The sequence below is a fragment of the Myotis davidii genome, unplaced genomic scaffold (assembly GCF_000327345.1).
Source record: "Myotis davidii unplaced genomic scaffold, ASM32734v1 scaffold67, whole genome shotgun sequence".
NCBI classification, from domain to species: Eukaryota; Metazoa; Chordata; class Mammalia; order Chiroptera; family Vespertilionidae; genus Myotis; species Myotis davidii.
In genome coordinates, this window is record NW_006298521.1 from 999,926 (window position 1) to 1,022,828 (window position 22,903).

General features: G+C 44.2%; 1 protein-coding gene across 1 annotated transcript in view; it reads right to left on the reverse strand.

Moving 5' to 3' along the window:
* Nucleotides 1–16,739, reverse strand: part of ATXN10 (ataxin 10) — a 102,441-nt gene extending 85,702 nt beyond the window's left edge. Inside the window, exons 1-3 of the mRNA XM_006774171.2 lie at nt 16,734–16,739; nt 13,778–14,010; nt 10,118–10,200 (exon numbers count right to left, since the gene is read on the reverse strand). Of these exons, the coding sequence (XP_006774234.1) occupies nt 10,118–10,200; nt 13,778–14,010; nt 16,734–16,739 (322 nt within the window). The remainder of the gene's footprint in view (nt 1–10,117; nt 10,201–13,777; nt 14,011–16,733) is intronic.
* Nucleotides 16,740–22,903: the final 6,164 nt, after the last annotated feature.

Consider the following 22,903-nt stretch of genomic DNA (forward strand, 5'->3'; position numbering starts at 1 on the left):
ACCAGCGTTTACAGCAGCTTTCTCTGTAACTGTCAAAACTGGGCAGCAGCCAAGGCGTCCTCCAGGAGGTGACCTGATGAACGACGTTGCATCCAGACAATGGAACAGTATTCAGAGCTAAAAAGGAATGAGCTAGCAAGCCGTGGAGACACAGCGGAAACTTCGCTGCATGTGACTCTGTGAGCGACGCCCATCCGAAGAGGCTACATAGTGTATGTTTCCAACTGCACCACATTCTGGAAAAGCCCAAACTATGGAGATGGTGAAAAGATGAGCGGTTGCCAGGGGTTAGGGGAGGGAGGGAGGAGTAGGTGGAACATAGAGGACTTCAGGGCAGTGACACTGTTCTTCATCGCACTGTAGTGGTGGGTACATGTCATCACACATCTGTCCCCACCCACAGAATGTACCACACCCAGAGCGAATTGAGTGTAAACCAGACTTTCCGGGTGACATGATGTGTCAGTGGAGGCTCATCAATTGTAACAAATGGACTACTTTGGTGCCAGACATTGGTGGGAAAGGCTGTGCAAGTGTGGGGGCAAGAAACACATGAGAAACCTCTGTACCTTCTTCTCAATTCTGCTGTGAACCTAAAACTGCTCTGAAAAATAAACTTTATTTTTAAAAAAAAAGAAAGAATAACAGTAAATAAAACTATCTAGTGACACAAAAAAAAGAGACCTAAGTTCAATTCCCAACTTTTAGTGTGAACCTGCACAAGTTACTTAACTGTAGTCAGATGCAACTTCCTCATCAGCTAATGGTGACAACAGTATCTATTTTGCGAGCTGCTGTAAGGATGAGCTGTGAGCTCAGTAAATGTGAGCCTGTAGTAGGGATCACACTCAATGCTCACCGGGCCACGCTTTCTACCAGCACATAATATGGACTTGATAAACAGCTTAAAAAGTCAGATTTACAAATTTCAAATTAAAACGTGTTTGGTTCTATAGCCAGAGACTCTAAATCAGTGGTTCTCAACCTTCCTAATGCCGCGACCCTTTAATACAGTTCCTCATGCTGTGGTGACCCCAATTTCATGGTTACAAATTGAACATAATTAAAGCATAGTGATTAATCACAAAAACAATATGTAATTATCTATGTGTTTTCCGATGGTCTTAGGCAACCCCTGTGAAAGGGTTGTTTGACCTCCAAAGGGGTCACGACCCACAGGTTGAGAACCTCTGCTCTAAATGGAAACCTTGAATACTTAACGTGTAAATCCTTTTAAGAATCTTACTATTGAGACAGGTATGTTTATACGCATTAGAGAGCACAAGAAACCAAGACCCCCACAAGTTATCAGTAACATGACCAAAGTCACACAATTATAAAGAATCGCAATTCTGGAGGAATCCCTGTGAATGTGGCAATCCAACATGGTCCGAGTGTTACCTCAAGCTTATCAGAAGCTCTACTTGGTAGTTACATGTGAACTTAATTAATAAAAAGGGAATTTAAAATCTGCAGCATATGCAGTCTTCCCAAGGATATTTGCATACTGTAAGACAATATTTCACCATATAACCGAGGAAATGACGATCTCAACAAATTTAAAGAATTAATTATGAATAATGCTCACTGTGTACTAAAAATAAATCCCCCAAAAGATTAGCACACCCCATAGTTTACAATAGGAGATATAGCCCTGACTGGTTTGGCTCAGGGGACAGATCTTCGGCCTGCGGACCGAGGGGTCCCAGGTTCGGTTCCAGTCAGGGGCATGTGCCTTGGTTGCAGGCACGTCCCCAGTGGGGGGTGTGCAGGAGGCGGCTGATCCATGTTTCTCTCTCATCAATGTTTCTGACTTTCGGTCCCTCTCCCTTCCTCTCTGTAGAAAATCAATAAAATATATTTTAATAAATAAATAAATAAAATAGGAGATATAGTTCTAAATAACCCATAGGGACAAAAAGGAAATCACAACGCAAATAAAGTATTTTAAACGGATGTTAAAAATACTGCATACTAAAACTTTGAGATGCAACTGAAATAGAACAGAGGGAAATCTGTAGCTTTAAAATGCATATGTTGGGAAAGATAAGCAATGAAAATAAAAGAGCTAAGTAAGCATTCTTTTCCAGAAACTATAAAATAGCAAAATAACACCCCAAAATGAAGAAAATTAAAGATGAAGAGCAAGAAATTACTCAAATTGAAAACAATGAAAAAGAAGAGAATATCAACAAACCCAAACTGATTTCATCAAGAAACTCAACACTGATCAACCTTTGGGAAGACTGATCAGAAGAGAGAAAAGGCACGAATAACATAGAAAACTTTCAGAAATGAAAAGGAGGGGACTGCCAAGATCTTGCAACTTAAAAAAAAAGAATACCGTAAGATATTACAAATGATACCTTACTATCTTAAATAATATTATGCCAAAATATTTGAAAATGTAAAGAAAATAACCAAAACCCGAGAATATAACAAAAACTGACTCTGTAAAAAATTCCGTGAAATATTCAGGAAAAACCTGAAGAGTCCTCTAACCATTAAGGAAATTGAATCAGTAGTCAAATATTTTCCCAAAAAGAAAACCCCAGACCAGAGTGTGGCCAGTTCACATTCAAGGAAAGAGTAATTCCAGTTTACACAGCTCTCCCAGAGAACTCCTACAGGAAGAGGGAGGCGACTCGCAAGCCAGCGTTCTGAGGCCGGCATCACTGAGACCCCAATCGGAACAAGGACAGAATCAAAAAGGAAGTCACACCCCTCGCAGGAAAAAATCTACTAACAAAAGGCTCCAGAAGCAAATCACATGACAAAGTTGAATTAACACCTGCCTTGAAAGCTGCTTTAACGTTAGAAATCAAAATTTATAACTGACCATATTAACCGGCAAAGGACAAAATCATCTGATGATCTCAAATCCTGTACAAAACAGATTTGATGAAAGTTAACACCCACTCATAATTTAAAACAAAACAAAAAAACTCCTAGTCACCTAAGAACAGAAGGGGCCTTCTTTAACCTAAAGATAAGTATCAACAAAACCCCCACAGCACCCAGTATGATTACCTGCCGGCTGCAGACAAAGGGTGTTCCTCTGGAGGGAACGGGTCCACAGCCCTGCTGTTCCCGTTCCCAGGCAACATGGCCCTGAAACCTGTCAGCGAGACCAAGACATGAAGCCCAAGGAGTGGAAAAGGAGAAGCGGAACTGTCATTTTACCCCCGAGATGAAATGTCATTTCTAATCTACATAGAAAATATTAAAGTAGAACAAATTTAAGTAAGAATTATACCATGTTCACAGATTACAGGACTAGAGATTAAATCAGACTCGAGGGCCACAATGGGTTCTTAAACTGGCCTGGAGGCCGGAACAAAAGCATGGATGGAGTGTTTGTGTGAACTAATATAAATTCAAAGTAAACATCATTACATAAAAGGGTACGGTCTTTTTTTTTTTTTTTAAGTTTTATTCATTTCAAACGGGCTGGTTCCGGCCCGCGGGCCGTAGTTTGCCCACAGCTGGATCAAATGCAATTCCAGTCTGAATCACAGCAGGGGTGTGTGTGTGTGTGTGTGTGTGTGTGTGTGTGTGTGTATGTGTGTGTGTGTGTGTGTGTAATTTCACACACCGGAAGACGTGTTTGTGTGTCTATGTAATCTGACGATATGATTTTAAAATTTGTGTGATGATACAAAGGGCCAAGCATAGCTGAGATGCTGTTCAAAGCAGTGAGAGGATTTGTTTTCACAAGACAGTGAGCCCTGTGGTGAGACAGTGTGGTCCTGGGGCAGGAAGAGATAAAGCAATAGGACAGAACGGGATAAGAAAGACTCAAACCTACATTGACATGTGATTAACAAGGATGTAACAGCAGATAACTGAGTAAGAGACAGTCTTTTCAAAAATAATACTGGGACAGCTGGGCATCAGTACGAAAAAATGGAAACTGGACTCCGTGTTCACACAACACAGAAAATGCCATTCCATGTACTAACCTAAATGCAAAGAAGTCCAAATAGAAAGGTTTTTAAAACAATAACTCTGTTAAGAAAGATTTTAAAACCAAACATAAAATCATATCCATAAAGGAAAATATTAATAAACTATATTATATTAATAGGCCACATTAAACTTAAGAACTTTTTTTTCCCTCAAGATACCACAAAAAACAACAAAGAAAACTAACCCTAAAATAGGAAGAGACACGCAGCACATACTGAAGCGGCTTCATGTACAGAGCACATTAAAAGAGCTTAGAAATCATTCAAAAAGACAAACAATCCAGTAGAAAAATAGGCCCAAAAAACCAAGAACTCAAAAAACTCTTAATACAGTAGGACAGCCAAAAGGCAAATACACACACACAACACACGTGAACAGTGCTCACCCCCATGGGGAAAGCATGAGGCTCTACTACATCCCCACCAGACTGAGAAAGACACAGTCAGGAAATACCGCAGTGTCGTGAGGATGTGATGTGAGAGGAGCGCAAGGTGCTACAGGCTCTGCACCCCAGCTTCCCGGAGCCTGCTCCCCAGATTGGGTGCACCGTGTTTTTGAGTGGATACCAGTTATCTATCAGTAACTCTCGGCTCCAAATAATCCCTCCAGTGCCTGCTCTGCACAAGAAAAGCTGGGCCCTTCAATGTCTCCACTGGCGGGAACCAGGATGGTCTCGGGGGCGCTTTAAAGCAGGGCGGAGTCAGGTCCCTCCCTGCAGCCATGACAACCTACAGTAAGGGAGGTACTAAGATTCTCCCCGCTTTACACAGAGGAGGCCAAAGTTCAAGTGGTCACTGACTTACTCAGGACATGAAGTTGTAAGTGTTGTCAGCACAGTTGACCCAACAGTGGTGCCGCTCCTGGGGACAGGGGTTAAGGGTGAGCATGGAAGGCCAAAGGCCACCGGGGAATCTGAGTCGAAAGATTTTGCTCCATTAAAGGAATTCCCTCCGGGCATCAACCAGGAGACAGTGCCCAGGGCAGTGAACTTCCAAAGCCCCTAAGCTTTCTAGCTCTGCTTTGCTAGAAGACAAGCTGGCCTGCCAATCCAGCCCCAGCGCTGCCGTCCTCTAACCTTGGACTTTCCCGGGTCAGAACCTGTGCCTTCCCTTTAAACCCTGTTGCCTAAACCCTGGCTGAGCACCTGGCTGCCGGCTCCAAACCGCCAAGGCAGAGCTGCTGAAATGATGAAAGGCTAGGTGAGTAACATGCCACACTATTCACTTCCTCAGACTCGCCCAACAGCTGGTGGTTCAAAGAGAATTGCAAAACTGGCCAAAAATCAAAACACTGAAATTTAAAAAGTATACAATGAAAATGATGAGCCAAAAACCTCAAAGATGAATTAAGTTAATATTACTATCTAAAACAAGGATGCAGGGTACAAAACTGCACATACACATCCCTACCCATACATAAAGTACTGAAAAATGACTGAAAAAATAACTGTTTGTTTAATGTAGTCTGCATAGATAATGATGATTATTTTTCTTTCAACTTTTTGGAATTTTTTAAAATTATTCTATAATCCTATCTAATAAAGAGGGAATGTGCTAATTGAGCCTCATGCTGTCACAAAGATGGTGGCGCCCACAGCCAATAAGGAGGGAATATGCTAATTAATCACCCCGCCCTCAAATATGGCGGCTCCCACAGCCACAAGATGGCGGCACCCAGTCCCCTCAGCCCCCCAGCTGCCCAGGGCCGCCCAAGGCTCAGGTGACCAGGGCCGGCCCAGGCTTGCGCTGCTGGCAGTGGCAGCAGCAGAGGTGTGATGGGGCGCCGCCATCCCCTGATCGCCGGGTCGTGAGAGAGGGCAGGCCGGGCTGAGGGACCCCCCTCCAGTGCATGAATTTTCATGCACTGGGCCTCTAGTAAAATTATAACGTGCTTATAATACAAAAAACTCTTCATTTTTAACCTTAAGATAAGTCATAACTTAAATGACATATTACTACTGAGTATTTTAGAATACTAACACTCAAACTTTGTGAAAGTGAACACATTAAATAGGGCCACAACATAAGTTGGTCCGAAAGCCAACTGACCCAACAAGTCACCAGGCAACTGGAACTTAGCACTGTGAATCAGAACACAATTCTGGGAAGGCAAGGTTTAAAGATGTCCCAGAAACAAGAACAGAAAACTCCAGACACGGACAAATGACAGTTTACTTTTACCAAACAGCTTATCAAGTGATCTTTATGTAAATACTGCAAATGTTACCAAGTCCCTCAAAAATCCCAACATTATTTTTACAGATTAGAAAAGAATAAAAGCCAAAAATAACACCAATAACTCAATTAAAATAACTCATGCTTGTGTTTACACAAAATGTGATGAGCATAATATATTCGTCACACCACTGTAATTATTCTCTGAAAATAATACTCTAAATATTATTTTGACAATGTAATTATAGTTCTTACCTCAAAAGTGGTTACAAAACTGGCACAGATACCCTGCTAAAATTCTACCAAGCATAAGGTTCTCACAAAGAAACAGTCAGAAAATAGTATAAGAACTTTATTAGGAATCAGAACACCTTTTAAAAGATTTGCAATAGGTTTGAACTAACATACTATAAATACTTTTAAAGTTTCATTGTTGAATACAAACTTCATTCTTGAATGAAATTACTTGAAATAAAATTCAGTAATATTCGTAGCTTCCTTTTTCAGGAAGGTAGCGAGAAAACTTAGCTTGCTTTCCTCTAGTAGCCTTGCAACTCGGCCTACAAGCATAAGTTGTCTACCTGAAATGGATACAACTAAAACATTAAAGACCTAAATAAATACATGCTCCATACTGAAGACACTATCATTAAGATGGCAATTCTCCCCAAAAGGACCTATAAATTCCACACAATTTCTAGTGTCCATAATATACACTGAGTGGCCAGATCATTATGACCGCCCCGTCAGTACTGCGTTGGGCCACCTTTTGCCTTCAATACTGCGGCGATTCTTCTTGGCACTGACTCCACGAGAGGTTGAAAGGTGATGGAGGAATCGGACACCATGCCTGATGAATGGCACTGTCCAGTTCTGTGAGATTTGATGGTTGTGGAACCAGCTGCCTGATGGCTCTTTTAACTTCTTCCCACAAATGCTCCATTGGATGGAGATCTGGTGATGGTGGGGCCACATCAGCAAGGTCAAGTCTCCCTCATGTTCTTGAAACCACTCCTGCACAATACGAGCACCGTGGCAGGGCGCATCGTCTGGTTGGAGGAAGCCATCTCCATTGGGATACGCCAGCAACATGATAGGATGAACCTGATCAGCAACGATACTTAGGTATGTTGTGCTATTCAGACGTTGTTCCACACGAATTAAAGGGCCCAAATCATGGCCCAGTTTTTAATTGGGTTGTTTGCCTTTTTCTTGTCAAATTATAGGAGTTAATTACACACTGAGTGGCCAGGTTATTATGACCACCTGATGTTTGTAGGCAAATTAGCTATAATTTCTTTCTGAAGTTGCTAGAGGGCCAGACCATTATAAATAGGGAAGCAGGTTGTTTACCACGACAGTAGAAGTGATTTTTTTTCTGAAGACATGGGTAAACAGTGCGACTTAACAGCCTTTGAACGGGGGATGGATACACACACACACACACTCTGAGTGGCCAGATTATTATGACCACTTGACGTTTGTAGGCAAATTAGCTGTACACTGCATCGTATGGGATATGGAAGCCGAAGGCCTATTCGAACACCTTTGCTGTCTGCAGTTACCACACGTTTCCAGTTGCATCATGCAGATGGCGGAGTGAGAATTTGGCAGAAACAGCATGAAAGCATGCACCCCACATGCATGAGTACAACCCTTCAAGCTGGTGGGGGCAGTGTTAGGGTTTGGGGCATGTTTTTCTGGCATGATCTGGGCCCTTTAATTCGTGTGGAACAATGTCTGAATAGCACAACATACCATTGTTGCAGCTCCCTAAATTGTGGACACCTCTCACACACCTCACAGAAACAGGTCTGTAAAGACCAGTCCCTCTAACTGTGGGTATCAGTGAGCAGCCAAGCCCAAAACCAAACAACCAATGTACTCATCAACTCAAACCAGTTCATAAAAAGTTTCAGAAATCGCCTCCTTTAAATGTGATAGATCATCCGCTTGCTTCAGTGAAGAGAAAATTAATCCTGCGAGATGAAATAATCTCCTACCATTTATAAACAATGAAAAACAAATCTTTGCAGCAGGGTGGGAGAGCAGAGGAAAGGGATAGCAGACTGAGGGAGACATGGGGAGATACTCTGGAGATGGAAGACAGAAGAGCATATTACACTCTGATGAAAACGAGAAAAGGGAACAGCTGAAGAGGCGGAGGGAAGGGGATCATTTCAGGGCAGAGTATCTGCGTGCAGAGGGAGGCGCTGGGTCGGGCTGATGGCTGTTTAATCGCAGCGTTTGCTTGCAGGGCACTTCCTGCAGACGTCTTATTTCGGGGCACATCGTCACGGGAGAAACCTGCTGCCCACCACAGCTCACGGGATGCCAGGGACACCCTATCTACAACATTTGTATTTTCCAGCCATTACAGACCACAGCACCTTCTGAACTCTCTGAATCACATGCCACACAGACTTAAACGCAGCTGCCTTTCCATGCAAGAGAGAGAAATCCATCTCTTACTGCCGATGGTTAATCCCCCAAGAGCACTGGGGCTTCCGTTTTGTTAAAAAATAGAGCAACAAACAGAACTTTGTAACATCTTAAAGGCAATTCACAGCTAAATCCCACAGCCTATCAATTTCTTGACAATATTTGAAAAATTACTGTTTAAAAAAACTGAGATCAAACACTTCATAAATTCTTAAGTTAACTTAATTCAAAGGCCCAAAGGAAGAATTCTAAATCAAATAGGAATATGCAGGAATTTTAACAAGTGAGCTTTAAGTAAAAACACTAAGAAATCACAGAATAGAATGAAAAGTAAACCAAGCCAGGCAGCATTTCAAACAGCTAATTTAGCCTATCGCACTCCGTGCCTCAGTTTCCTTGCCTGTAGAAAGAGATTATGACCTCAGTTCTCTACCCACCTTGCCACAGCAGCATGCATATTCACATGAAGGTAAGTATGCCTCACTTTCTATAAAAATAGGCATTAAGAACTGTATATAAATAAATTTATAAATCATTTTAAATATAGCTGGAGATTTCTCACTTAAAGAAGTATCTGTAGAATTATGTTATACTTTCTTTATTAAAACGAATTTTAAGGACAGCTTTTTAAAAGCCAGATATTTACACTGGGATTTTCTTATTAAGTGACTTGGGCTTACCCATCAAGTATTTTAATTCTCTGGGTAAATATGCCATGTATTAAAATTGTATGTTTTTTAAGCATGATGTTAAGATAATAACCCTCGCTCAAAGGCAAGTGTTGATGCTAATAGTTCAAGAACCAAAAACATTCAAAAAAACCTCGAAAAGCTTCCTAGCCTTCAGTGTAAGAGGCTTGGTTCTCCTCGGATCCCACATCAGCAGCCACTGGAGCAGAGCTAACCTGCCATTCCGGCGCACCCTTTCTTCTTTGTCTGACACATTCAGCATCTGGCTCTCCTCCATGGAATGCAAGCGCCCTGAGGGCAGGGGCTTGGGGTTACTGTTAGGATCACACCCAACACAGACTGGGGGGCTTAACCAATCAAAATGCCTGTCTCACAGCTCAGGAGGCGGGAGAGGGAGGAAGGTGTGGGCAGGGTTGGTTCCTTCTGAGGCCTCTCTCCTTGGCTTATAGACAGCTGTTCTCTCCCTGCGTCCTCACATGGACGTCCCTCTGTGTGTCTGTGTCCTGACGTCCTCTTCTCATAAGGACACCAGTCACACTGGATTAGGGCCACACACACGACCTCACTCTACCTTAATGAACCTTTTTAAAGGCTCTGTCTCCAAAGACAGTCACATCTGAGATACTGGGGGTGAGGACTTCACCGTGTGAATTGGGAGGAACACAGCTCAGCCACAGAGTAAGGAAGGAAGGTGCTAAAACTTTTAAAATAATTCTTAGGTACCACTAATAAAGTTTCTCTGCATCGTTAGAGAACATTTGCTTTAATGAATGATTAATACTCAGTGTTTAGTTTTTAAACCTTTTCAAATACATAAGTAATTCCTGAGTCTTCTGGACGTACCTGTCAGCAGGGCTTCCTGCTCCACTCGGAGTTCCCGAAAAAGAAGAATCAAATCAACAGCAATGCCGATTGTATCCAAGTTCCTGTACCGTGATGTTAAAAGAGACAAAGTTAGACACGTTCCCAAGCCTACATTTCACATGATCCCAAAGCAGCGCTGAGCCTGCTGGGCACGGTGCCTATGGCCAGCAGGAAAAACAATGGTCTCCAAAGAAAGAGTTCAGAATGTACTGCTTTCCGTAATTGCTGAACCATCAGCCCCATTAGCTCCCCAAACCTGTGACTGTGACCTCACAGGGCAAAGGGACTTCCCAGCAGGAGTATATTAAGGACCCTGAGGTGGGAAGAGTGTCCTGGAGTATCAGGTGGGGCCAACTGAACCACGGGGTGCTTCTAAGGGAAGAGAGAAGGTCAGGGTCAGGGAGGGAGGCCTCGAGCCCAGAAATGCAGGCAGCCCCTCAAAGCTGGGAAACGTGCTCCTGAGCGTCCAGGACTCTCCGTGTCACCTCAGTCACCTCAGCAGACACAGGAGAGATGGCATTACCCAGGAAGGCTCTCTGGCAACCCCCTGTCTAATGTGAGTCCCTATTACATGTGAGGCCCAGAGGATCTGAGAAGGTTATACCAGTAGAAACCCCGCCAGCTTGAACAAAATGCACAGAGGAAGGATGAAATGAAAGGTAGTCAGAGTCCCCAAATTCTACAGGTAGAAAACAGGCTGATAAAACTACTCAGCTACAAACATGTGCTACCCTTGAAGAAAAAGGAAGGATGACTCTAAGGGCGGGCCATGGGCAGAGTCTCAAGCCACGGAGGCTTAATGCCCGGCCTTGACACCTGAGTTTGCCCAACTGGATTTTGAAACTGCTTAGGGCCAGTGACTCCCCTTCCCTTCCATTCTCTCCACTTTAAAGGGCAATGGCTAACACTGTTATCCGATGCCTGTCCCACCGCTGTATTTTGGAATAAAAAAACTCATTTTCTAGTTTCACGTATCATGGGACACGGCCAGGCTCTTTTGTTCACCTATTATCTACGGCTGCCTTCACACTACCAGGGGAGAAATGAGACATTCTGACAGAGGTCACAGAGCCTAAAGTACTTATTATCTGGCCCTTTAAAGACGTACAGCAACCTCTGCAACTGGGTGACATTTACATGCAGAGCTAATCACTTTCAACAGTGTTCTCTGAGCACTTCCTGCACTGCCATGATCGGATGGTGTGCTCGGCCGCATTAGGCCCCGTTCCGCACATCCTATAAGAGCAGCCACATTCACACAACGTGCAGTGTTCATACAGATGATGTGAAAAGGTCTAAATCTCAGTAGCATCACACCTTCTGACTAACTCTTTAGTAACTTAAAGTAAACCACCAGGAAAATATATGTTGGTTGTGATCTGAATCTTGACAGGTTCAGAACTGGCTTCAGTTAAGGTTAGCCTTGAAGGCTTATAGAATCTTTGTTGTATTTCTGACTAGAAAATGTTTTATTCTGAGCTGATACCCGAAATAGTTGGAATTTCCCTTTAAAATCAACAGTAAATAAATATAAATCTAGAAGGTAAAAGGCAGGAAAACTAACAAAATTCTATCTTGGTGTCTTTATTTTGTGCAACTTACGGTCAGGTTGAAAGGAAACCGAACATTGTGACCCAACTGTAAGTTGCAAGAAATAAAGACAACACGACCCCGGAGCACGGCCCAGCCAGGAGACCGCTGGTGTTTTATCTGCCACAGTATTTATTTGTGTAACATTTGAATTTTTATAGTTTACATATATTACTTTGTACTCAAGAAAGAAAATAAAGTGAACTGTTTTCCAAGAGGGTAACATAAGCGTTTACTGGCTGCACGGCCGCTCCCCAGGCAGGGGCAGACACGACGTGACGTGCTGAGCGGTGTGCCCGGGACCGGCAGGCACTTTACACAGATCTCATCTAAAACTCACCCCGTGGAAAGAGAGAAGCCGGTGCTCAGAAAGGCGAAGGCCCTTGTCCAGGGCCAAGGGCTGTTACAGGGACGACAGTCACACACAACGGGGTCAGTGTCTCGGGCTCGTTATGGCGGCTGCTCTGAGCTGAGCTCTAGGCTGGAGTCAGAAGGACCGTTCCTGGGCTCTTAGTGATGAGTGACTCGGACAAGTTCCTTAACCTGAGTCACGGTTCTTCCATTGTAAAAATGGGGAAACAGCAGCATACTACTTCTTTTTCTTTCTTTTCTTTTTTTTTTGTTTTACATGTATGGAGCCATCGCACAGACAAACTGGTAATTATAGACCCTGCCGGCAGGAACCCTATGTTCTGACGTGTGTGGCTGCCTATGGCTGCACTGCAGCACACTATTTCTTGAATTTGTTCTCAGGACTACACAAGACACTGCAAGTCTTGAGTTACAAAACCTGGTGCTTAGGGCAGGCGCGCAGAATGCCGCTTCCTTTCCTGAGAGGTTGGCCAAGCTTTAGGACAGCCCTGCCAGCCCACAGCCAGTTTCTGCTCTAACTCCCCCTCCCTTCCCCCATCGCCGAGAGAGCCTCCCGCCTAGAAAGAGACAAAAGAAACCTGCCCCTGGCCCACTCTTCAGCACACAACTAGTTATGTTTTTAAATGTTGACAATTATTATCAAGATTATAATTGTTTCTATCCATTTGTCTGCAAAAGGGTGGCAGGTTTGGTTTAGAATTAAAGTTAAACAATCCTAGCTTTTTTCCCTCTCGCCTTTTATCTTAAAAATCCCATTAATCACAGCGAAGCCTCAGGTATCAGAACTGTCTAGGCAGCGCAGGGCGTCCCCCTCAAGTGGCTTCTGGACCAGCCCGACTGCACCCATCACCGCGGTGACAGGGAGGCCCGGAGGCTCGTCTACACTCAAGTCCAGGAAAGAAAGGTGAGCGTGCTCTTTGAGGCTTCTGACTTCATCTCAAGTAAAAATTTTTAATAAAAAGCAGATTCCATAAAATCAAAGAGGAAAGGTGTTCAGTTCTGGGAGGAGAGAGCAACATGTCAAAGAACGCGCACAGCACCGAGCAGTTTTTGCTCAGCTTTCAGCCACGTTGTAAAACAGGTGGGGCCCGGCTGGCGCGGCTCAGTGGTTGAGCGTTGACCTACGAACCAGGAGGTCACGGTTTGAGTCCTGGTCAGGGCACATGCCTGGGTTGTGGGCTCGATCCCCAGTAAGGGGTGTGCAGGAGGCAGCAGTTCAATGATTCTCTCTCATCATTGATGTGTCTATCTCTCTCCTTATCCCTTCCTCTCTGAAATCAATAAAAATATTTAAATAAATAAAACAGGTGGAAGTGGAGTCTTAAGACAGGTCTTCTTAGACCTTTACAAAACCTGCTCCCTGTTCAAAGCAAACACAAGGGCCACTAATTTACGCACTGAAACGAATGAAAGCACTTACAGCTAAGACCAGCGAGGCCCAGAGCTGCATGTGCGTGAGGCAGAGTCTGGGATCAACGACTCAGAATTACGTTCCCATCTGTGCTGTGTGGAAAACCAAGTGCCTCAAAACACATAAATGCAAGTGAGAAACCCAAAGAAGCCCCATGTAACCACACGCCGTGGCCGGTCACACCATTCTCTCCCGGAGTCCTCCCCCAGTGACACTGCAGTGCCCCAGCAGTTTCTCAGAGGCACATGCGAGGACGAGCACGCCACCTGATGGAGTTCTGGTTCACGGAGCACTCGATGCAGGCGTTGCGCAGGCACCGGAAGCATTCTGTGATCAGCTGCAGACTCGAGGCCAGGTGCTCCACGCGGGACGGGTCTCTGCAGGCCAGCTCGACGGTGCGAGCGGATCTCTTCAAGATATCCAGGACTCTTTGGAAGATAGTCCTGGGTGCAGTTTCCCTGAAAGAGGACAAAACTGTCACCAACCAGAAAACAATAACCTAATCTCCCAACATCCTGTTCAGAACACAGCCTGTCCTTCTTTCTGGGAGGGTGGGGAGGTGAGCTAGGCCTGCCTGGGCCAGCTCCCTAGTTAACAACACAAAATAAAAGAGCTACACGCACTGAGCGCTATATGCCAGGCACTGTCCTTATCAACATTTTCATGTGTTATATCGTTTAATCTTTGCATTAAGCCAGCACTGTCCTCTCCATTTTAAAGATACTGAAGGGGAGGGGCTTTGAGCAACTTGCCCAGGGCCTCGGGCAATTACTGGCAGAGCCCAGTCCCAGCGGGGACAGTGACCCTGTGCTCACTCCCAGGACAGCCCAAACCCACTTTCAGGGGCTGTTTGTGCTCCTGGATCCGCCCTTAATCCAAGTGGAATCGCTACATTTCATGTTCCAGATAGACAGCAGAGCCCTGGCCTGTCACCCAATGCGCAGTAAAGTACAGTCACCAGAAACCAGTCATGAGGCCTGACTGCCTGGGAGGCAAATACACAATCCATCTCCAGATACAGAGAGCTGGCCACACTGAGCGAGAGAGTGTGCCCGCGCGCACGTAGTCATTCAGCTACGTGTGTGTGTGTGGGGGGAGGGGGGGGCAGAGACCAAGAGCCTGCGCCCAGGGGAGAAATGAGCTTGAGCTGTCCCCTCAGGCACCCGGTTCCCACATGCCTCTCATGCCAGGAGCGGGCCTGCACTGACTCTCATTCCAAAGCTATGAAGGTAAGAATTTTTTGTACAACACAGCACCTAAATGCAAGCCAACTTCCTCATTCCGGACTCCCCGGGAACCAGCCATCTATCTCAGCGTTAGGAGTACTGCCGTGGGGACAGTGCGCGGATCTCGCAGATTCACTGACCGTGGGTTTCCTCCTTTTGCCCTCATCCTGCGATCACAACCCCTACGTCACCCTTGGATTACGCCAGATCGGCAGGCAGCTGCGCATGCATGCAGAACTAGGGACCATGAACGCCTGCGGCTGCTGGGCTTGCTCAGTGCCGGGAAGACCTGCATGTCCCCTTTCCCGCCCAGGGGAGCTACCCCCTCCTTGAGCTTCAGGGCCACGTGCGCTGGTACGCCAGGTGGTGTGTGTGCATCGCATGGGCAGCTCGTACAACCACACTGATGGTCAGCCTCTCCTTGAAGATGTCCACAGCATCCAGGGCTCTCTTTAACACGGGGTCCAAGGCAGGACTTCAAGTATTAACCTTATTTTTCCCCACGTGGCTTTCCCTTCTCTCCCTTATCTTTTACTTTATTCAATCGTTTTTATATTTTCAGGTGCTTCAAATCTGTTTTTGGAAAGAGGCAGAGTGTAAATTAATCAATTAAAAATTGAGAAATCAGGCATAAAATAAAATAATTTGCCCGCATCTCCCCAGTCAGCCGTCTCTCAGTGTGGAACGTGAAGTGAAGCTCTGACTCAGCATGGCAGTGACTGGTGATCAAATGACAAAGGAAAGCTCCGAGGGCACACACTGACCTGCCTCAGTACCGCAGGCAGCAGCTCAGGAGTAGCCACTGTCAGTGCCAAATGCCATAAAAGGCCTTCACTAACTCTCTCAGGAAAGCTTAAAGGAATACAAAATACAGTGCAGCAGACATTAATACGCTAAGAAAATACCCAAGAGTTAAAACCTTCCAAAGACTGCCAAGAGTGATCACGATCTCTACAACAAAGAATTTATTATTTAATCTTACATGCAAATAGAAGCAGAGCTCTGCAACTTGAATAATCTACAGTAAAGCCTCTTTTTTTCTAGTAAGATGGCTAAAATATGTGTATTACACTGTGATAAAGAAGCCAATTATGTCTTCTTTCAACTGGTCCTGTGCAAGCTACCTCTGGCACGGGAGTCAACTTCCTACTGTGAAGGTCGGCCCTGATGTCACTCTGAAATCTTCACATTCGGTTTACTCAAAATTGGTATCTAGCACTGCAAAAGCTTGCAATCAAACTATGGTAGACTAAACACACTGGAGAAAAGCATTTTCTTAGGAAAACTGGGTAACTGATGTTCCAGTCATAGAACAATTAATTCATGAACTGGCCTGTGATGATTCCCAATGTCACATGTTAATTTGTCATTTATGCACCATGCCTTTTTCTTTCATTCTTTCTTTTCTTTCTTCCCAATCCTCTCCCAGGGATATGTGTATTGATTTTAAAGAGAGAGGAAGGGAAAGAAACATCAATCGGTTGCCTCCCATACACACCCTGACCAGGGATCGAACCCGCGACCTAGGTATGTGCCTTGACCTGGAAGGGAATCTAACCCGCAACCTTTTAGTGCATGGGGTGACGCTCCAACCAACTGCGCCACCTGGCCAGGGCCATGCCTTCTTTTTTATTTATTACACTTTCAATCAAAAGAAAAATGTTTAACTGAGCTAGTCAATCAACGGGGTCCTGAATCCAAGTAACTATGACCAGCCACTCAAGAGGAACCATGGCAGCGTGCATCGGGCACACAGTAATTCACACCTGTGGGTCAGAGAGGGGGGGAGCTAGGGTAGTGATCACTGTCCTTTCCTGTCTCCGGGTCGCACACCCATGAACTCCTGAACATGCCAAGCACCTGCAACCCTGTGTCTGCTCCACCAGAATGCCCTTCCCACACCTTCCCAGCCAGTTCTCTGCCTGCAAATCTTTGGGTCTCCTTCATTCTCAGCCCTGGGGGGACTCCCCACTAGTCCAAGTGAACCAGTTCCCACCTCCATGCTCCACTGGCACTCAGTCCAGAAGACTGCAGTAGCACCAACATCCATTATCTTCACTTCCAGTTCCCTCCCCAGCTAGTCTATACCCACCCACCCCCGCCCCCAAAAATAGAGACTATCTTTTTTTTTTTTATCCCTAGGCCCAGAATTGGCATTCACTAATTGTTCTGTTCGATTCAAGTTTAAAGTAAGTGATGAGACTACATATCTGCATTCTCAGCGTGACATCTGCTTGTGATCCAACACGCCCCCCCCCCCCCCCCCCCACCCCCCTCCCCCCAAGCCAGGCCGGAGGCAGCAGTGGGATCAGTGCGCTGGAAAAGGGAACTACCGAGGCCTCGGCTCACCCCTTCCATTTCCATTAAGAAAGCCACGTATCCTGGCCCCAAACATGAAAAATGTCATATGTTAAGAGGTAGATATCTTCGATTGCAACTTAACAAACATCTAATTTCTCTTCTACACTATACAACAAATGGCTAAGTTTAAAGGGGGAGGGAGAGGAGTTGTAACTCAATTAACTATATTTTAAATTTCTTGAGAGCAGAGACTATTTCTTAGATGTCTGTATCCCTCTATAAAGGGGCTGGGGGAGACTCTTTCATCTAGACCAGTGGTTCTCAACCTTCCTAATGCCGTGACCCTTTAATACAGCTCCTCATGTTGTGGTGACCCCCAATTTCATTGTTACAAATTGAACATAATTAAAGCATAGTGATTAATCACAAAAACAATATGTAATTATATATGTGTTTTCCGATGGTCTTAGGCGACCCCTGTGAAAGGGTTGTTCGACCCCCAAAGGGGTCGCGACCCACAGGTTGAGAGCCGCTGATATAGACCCATAGAATAAATAACTATGATTTTATTGACAATATTTTACACAGTATGACACATTAACAACTTCCATCAGATGAGGACAAAAAGCTTTTACTCTTCTATACTTCCTTACCTTCTAAATGGCCTTGAAAGAAAGCTTTTTTGGCATTACAGGTCCAAAGTAGTTAAAATGTACTCGGTTTGCAAATTCCAAGTTCACTGTCAAGACAGCACAGCTAAATATGTGTAATGATTAACGACAGTGAAATAACTAGTAACGATCAGTCAATCGTTCCTATATTACAAATGTTAATAACAAAAATTGCTGTCATTTCTGCTTTAACCAAACTAACACAAAATATTCACAAGGACTTTAAAAAGCTTAGCTACTTCATTCACAGAAGGCAGAAAGTACTTAAGAGGACAATTAAATTCAACCGTTAGACATTCCTATTAGGTAGGAATGCATACCCTGAAGACAATATATAAATGAAATGTTACATTACACACAAAAAAGGCCAAGAAAAAAGCCTTTGAATTATACAAAAGGTAGAATTTCATTTCCTTCAAGTTTGAACAGATCTGTAGGTGTAATCTTGGCAAGTCCTGTTTGAGCAAAATTAAAGAAAACTACCCATGATTACATGTTAACAGGTTAGAGAGGTCTAATAAACTATATGTATACACATTTTACAGTCAATTCATCAGGTGGAACCTCCTACTGAAAAGGAAACTAAATGCTAGTCATTGTAATGCTACAACTAAGACTCTCACACTTGCTAAAAGATTTATTCTAATACCTTAGATTTAATTAAAAACTGGCACATGTGGTTTAGAGTAGTTTAACCACTGTCACTAAGAAAAACTATTAAATACATACAAGTTCAGAGATTAAAATAACAATCACTGGTTGTTGTTAAAACCATAAGCCCTGCCTCCTGATGTGACTGGGCTGACGGAGCAAAAACAGAAAACAAAGCATTTCTATCTCCTGCCAAAAGCAGCGAGGCAACATTGTGAAATTCATCTTTGCAGACCTCACAGCTCCTCTGACAGTCTTTGCCCACTTCTGTCACATCCGGGACTCCCCAGTTATCCCTGACAGCCCCGACCACTACCCTGTGCGGGGGGGGGGGCAAACTTTGTCTGGAAAGGGTCAGGGACGCACGTTAGGCTGTGAGGGGCTGACAAGCTCTGTCACAACCTCTAAGCTCTGCTGCTGTAACACAAAGGCAGTCTCAGGCAACACCTAACTGGCTGTGTCCTAATAAAACTAGTTTTATGGACACCGATACTTAAAGTTCATATAATTTCCACATGTCATGAAATTTTATTTTCCCCAACCATTTAAAAATGTAAAAATCATTCTTAAATCAAAGTCCATAGATCTAAACTGAATTATTAAGAAGGGCACTGTACCCTGGCCGGTGAGGCTCAGTAAGTGGAGGGTTGTCTGTGCACCAAAAGGCCGTGCACAAAAGGTCTCTGGTTTGAGTCCAGGTCAGGGCACATGCCCAGTCCAGTCAGGGTGTGTGCAGGAGGCAATCAATCGATGTTTCTCTCTCCCTTCCTCTCTGTTTAAAAACAAATCAAAAAAAATTTTTTTTAATCACATAGTTTTAATACCTTGTCTTTGTTTAAACTGCTGTGATGCTGAGCGTATATGCTGCAGTCCTTAAAAAGAAAGAAGGGAAATGAGAACCTGAGGGAAAAAGGGACAGCAAATAGGAAGTAGAAGGATCAACAGGTTGTAATTGAAAAGTTTTAAAAAGGAAAAAAAAAATAGAAAATCAGATTGTGAATTTCTAACAAAAACCACGTTGAGATTTTATTTTGAACGTCACAGAAACCACAGCTCACTTTTGGGAGAATTGATGTCTATATTCTTTAGGTTTCCTAACGTATAATGGTGTACCTCACCACTGAAGTGTTCTTTACTATCTTTTGATAAAGTTTTGTAACACTCTCAATGGTGATGATGCCACTGACACTTCCACTGTACTTACTATGTGCCCTGCAGTCTACCAAACACTCCGTGGACGCACTCCATGGCTGTAAGGAAAGTATGGCTTGTTTACAAACGGTCTTCACCTCCAATGTGACGGCTCTGGGCTTGTGGCCTTCAGAGGTGACTCAGCTAGAGCTAGCCCCGGGCTCCTTTGCCTTTGAGTGAGTGTCCGTGCCCACAGTTCCATGGCCACACCCGTGGGTCCAGAGACCACTACAAAAGCCTGGAGAATGAAAGACGCAGAAACTCTTCTGAGGGTACTACTGGTCACAGTTCTAACCTTATTTATTTTGATTTGCTGGCTCTAACTTTTTCCTGTCTACCGTGTCCATTTAAGATAATTGAATGTGAGGGGTGGCTCACCCTGACCACATCTGTATTTTGAAGTTGAGTCAGAACACCTTACCAAATAGTTCCATATGGCCTTCCAGCTCATGGCACAGATAAAAATAAAGGAAATTGCCATCACTCTAAAAGGCTCTTTTTATAGTGTAACTTAATTGATGTTCTCTCTCAACAAAGTTGACCTGAATCATGGTTGAGTCAAGATGATATGGCATCCTTAACTAAGCTGACAATTCGTGTGGGTGTTTTGTTTTGTTTCGTTTTTTGTTTTGTTTTTGGTGCATCCAAAGACTCGCTGGCCAGAGGCACAGTATGTCTGGGGGAAGCCTAGTGCATGTGCGCACACACAGAGGGCTAGGTTTATTTTCGAGTTCTGTAGAATGTTGGCTTCTGAAGTATTTACTCAATTTCCTTCATGAAAGTTAGTCAACACACTTATACAAGCAATGAGTAACACTAAGACATTTTGTACCTCTTGATATCACAGTCATCGTCATATTTCATAATTTTTCTATACTTTCCTTACTAAGAGTCTTTCCTCTATGCTCTCACTTCTATACCCAATGACTCAAGAAAATCAAATGCTCAAGGAAATAATAATACTATGAAGTGCTTATTATGTGCTAGGTCTTAAAGTAGGTCCTGAGAATAGAGGTGAATGAGAAGAATCCTGCCTTCAGATTGCTGTCATTCTGGGCGGGTTGGTAGGTGATTAAGTGGTTGTAACATCCTATACAAAGTTCTCTGAAAGAGGTAATAAGCAGAGAGTATCTTGGTTCTTCCACCTCTAGGCACAACCATAAACTACAGCAACCAGCCTGACAAGAGACAGGCAGCGGAGGGCTCAAACCCCTTCACAGCAGAGCCTAGCCAAGTGCTGGCGGAAAGCAATCCAGACGGGAGGGTGGGAAAGGATCATCATCAATTAGACTCGGGACAGGCTGCAGCAGTGGCGAGGGTGGCTTGTTGCACTAACACTCCTGTGTAGGCCCCTTTAGACTCGAAACAGCCCTAGAACAGTGAGCAACAGAGTGAACTGCGGGAGTGGAGCAGACTGAGAAATGCCCGGTGTGCCTCCTCCATCTCTGGCCGGTCTAGTTAAGGACCCCGGGGCCATCCTCCACCAATGGGCAGCATGTTAACAGAGCAGTGACCCAGCGTCCATTCGGACAATTCAGAGTTGCATTCCTCAGAGATCCCAGCGGGACTGAGCCCCCGTTGCCCACACAGCTACCAGCTTGATAAGGACAGCATCTTACAGTGGTGTCTCTCCTTCCAGTCTAGCTTCCCCTCTCCTGCACTCATCGCTGGGGGTCACTTCCGATTAAATTATCTCATCCAAGTCTTTGCCTCAGATCCTGCTTTTGGGGAAAAAACAACTAAGGCTCAGGCAGACAAGGAGATGTGCACAAAGATGGTCTCCGCAGCACTGTCTGAATTACCAAAAATTCAAGACAAGCCAAGTAGCCATCAGTAAGAGAAGAGGTAGATAAATTATGATGTTTACAACAGCTGAAGTTAGTGATCTAGCTCTCTGGGATGAACACCAGTAACACTCAAGACAAAATGTCGATAAAAACAGGAGCTGCAGAGCTTACAGCATCCATTTATGAATAAGGGAGAAATGGGATTGCAAAGTGAAAGACAGGGCACCCCTACCCGATCCCCCCTCCTGGTATTCACACCCTCTAGGTGACCCCTCCTGTGCTCCCGCTCTGTGACCACTGGAATATGCAGGCGTAAGGGTGTGCCGTTTCCAAGGTCAGGGTATAAAGGCACCACAGCTTCCATCCCAGCCGCACTCTCTTGGATCATCTGGTTTGGAACGAGCCGGCTGCCAGGTGCCGAGTGGCCGACACAGGGGTCCACGTGGTAAGGAACAGACGCTACCTGCCAGAGCCACGTGCGAGCGTGGAATCCCAGGCTTCAGCCCGCCGGGCCTCGGCAGGCTGCGGCCTGGTCCACAGCTTGACTGCAACCTCGTGAAAAAACATTGAGCCAGGCCCACCAGCAAAGCAGCCGCAGGTTCCTGACGCTCATACACTGCGCAATAATAAATGTTTGTGTTTCAAGCTACTAACTTGCGGGGTAATTTGTTCTAATACAGAGGACGTTAACAGTATCAGTAATGTTTTGATTTTGAGAGAACAAAACACAATTTTAACTCTTGTTGATTTTGCAAGTGAAATACATGTGTACTAGTTAGATTATATCATCTTCCAAAAATGCATTAACATAATCATGTATTGTACTTTTGTCAAGAGTTTAAAAACAACCAACTGACAAAAACACTAGGATGAAAGCACAAGATAAGCTTAAATTCCTTTTTCCTTAGAGTATACAAGGGTGTTTTCTTAAATGTCAGTTCCTAAATGCAAAACCAAAATCATCTAAATTCCTCTAAGTTACTTTCAAGTTTGTTTGTTTATTTTTTTAATTGATTAACATATTACATGTGTCCTTATCCCCCCATTGCCCCCCTTCCCCAGTTAAGTAGTCTCTTTTTTGTTGGAAATTCTCATAGCTTTTTAAAATGGTTTAATATTGCTTTTAAAAAACCTATTTTTTTCCAAGGAATTCAAATATTAACAAGAAATTACTGCCCACATCTTTTGGATTTAAAAAACTATTTTTCTCCCACTGAGTTATTATATGCTTCTTATTCTACAGTTCCAGAAGCAACTATTCTAAAGTTTAAAAGCCTATTGAGACCAGAACCTGATCATGGAATTGAGGTGAAATTAAACAGTTAATAAGCACTATTTTAAAATATGCAAAATTCTCAAGAATGACCATACACTTCATTTCCTTTCACTACTGACTGACTAGAGGCTTCAATGGTAATATTGGTGTTTGCTGGGCACCAGCCATGTGCTGGCACCATTCTGACTCTACATACAGCACATCAACCTACAAGGCTGGCATCATCATACCACTGACCCAGGTGAAACGGGCTGGGAGAAGTTAAATATTTGCCAGTTCACACCACTAG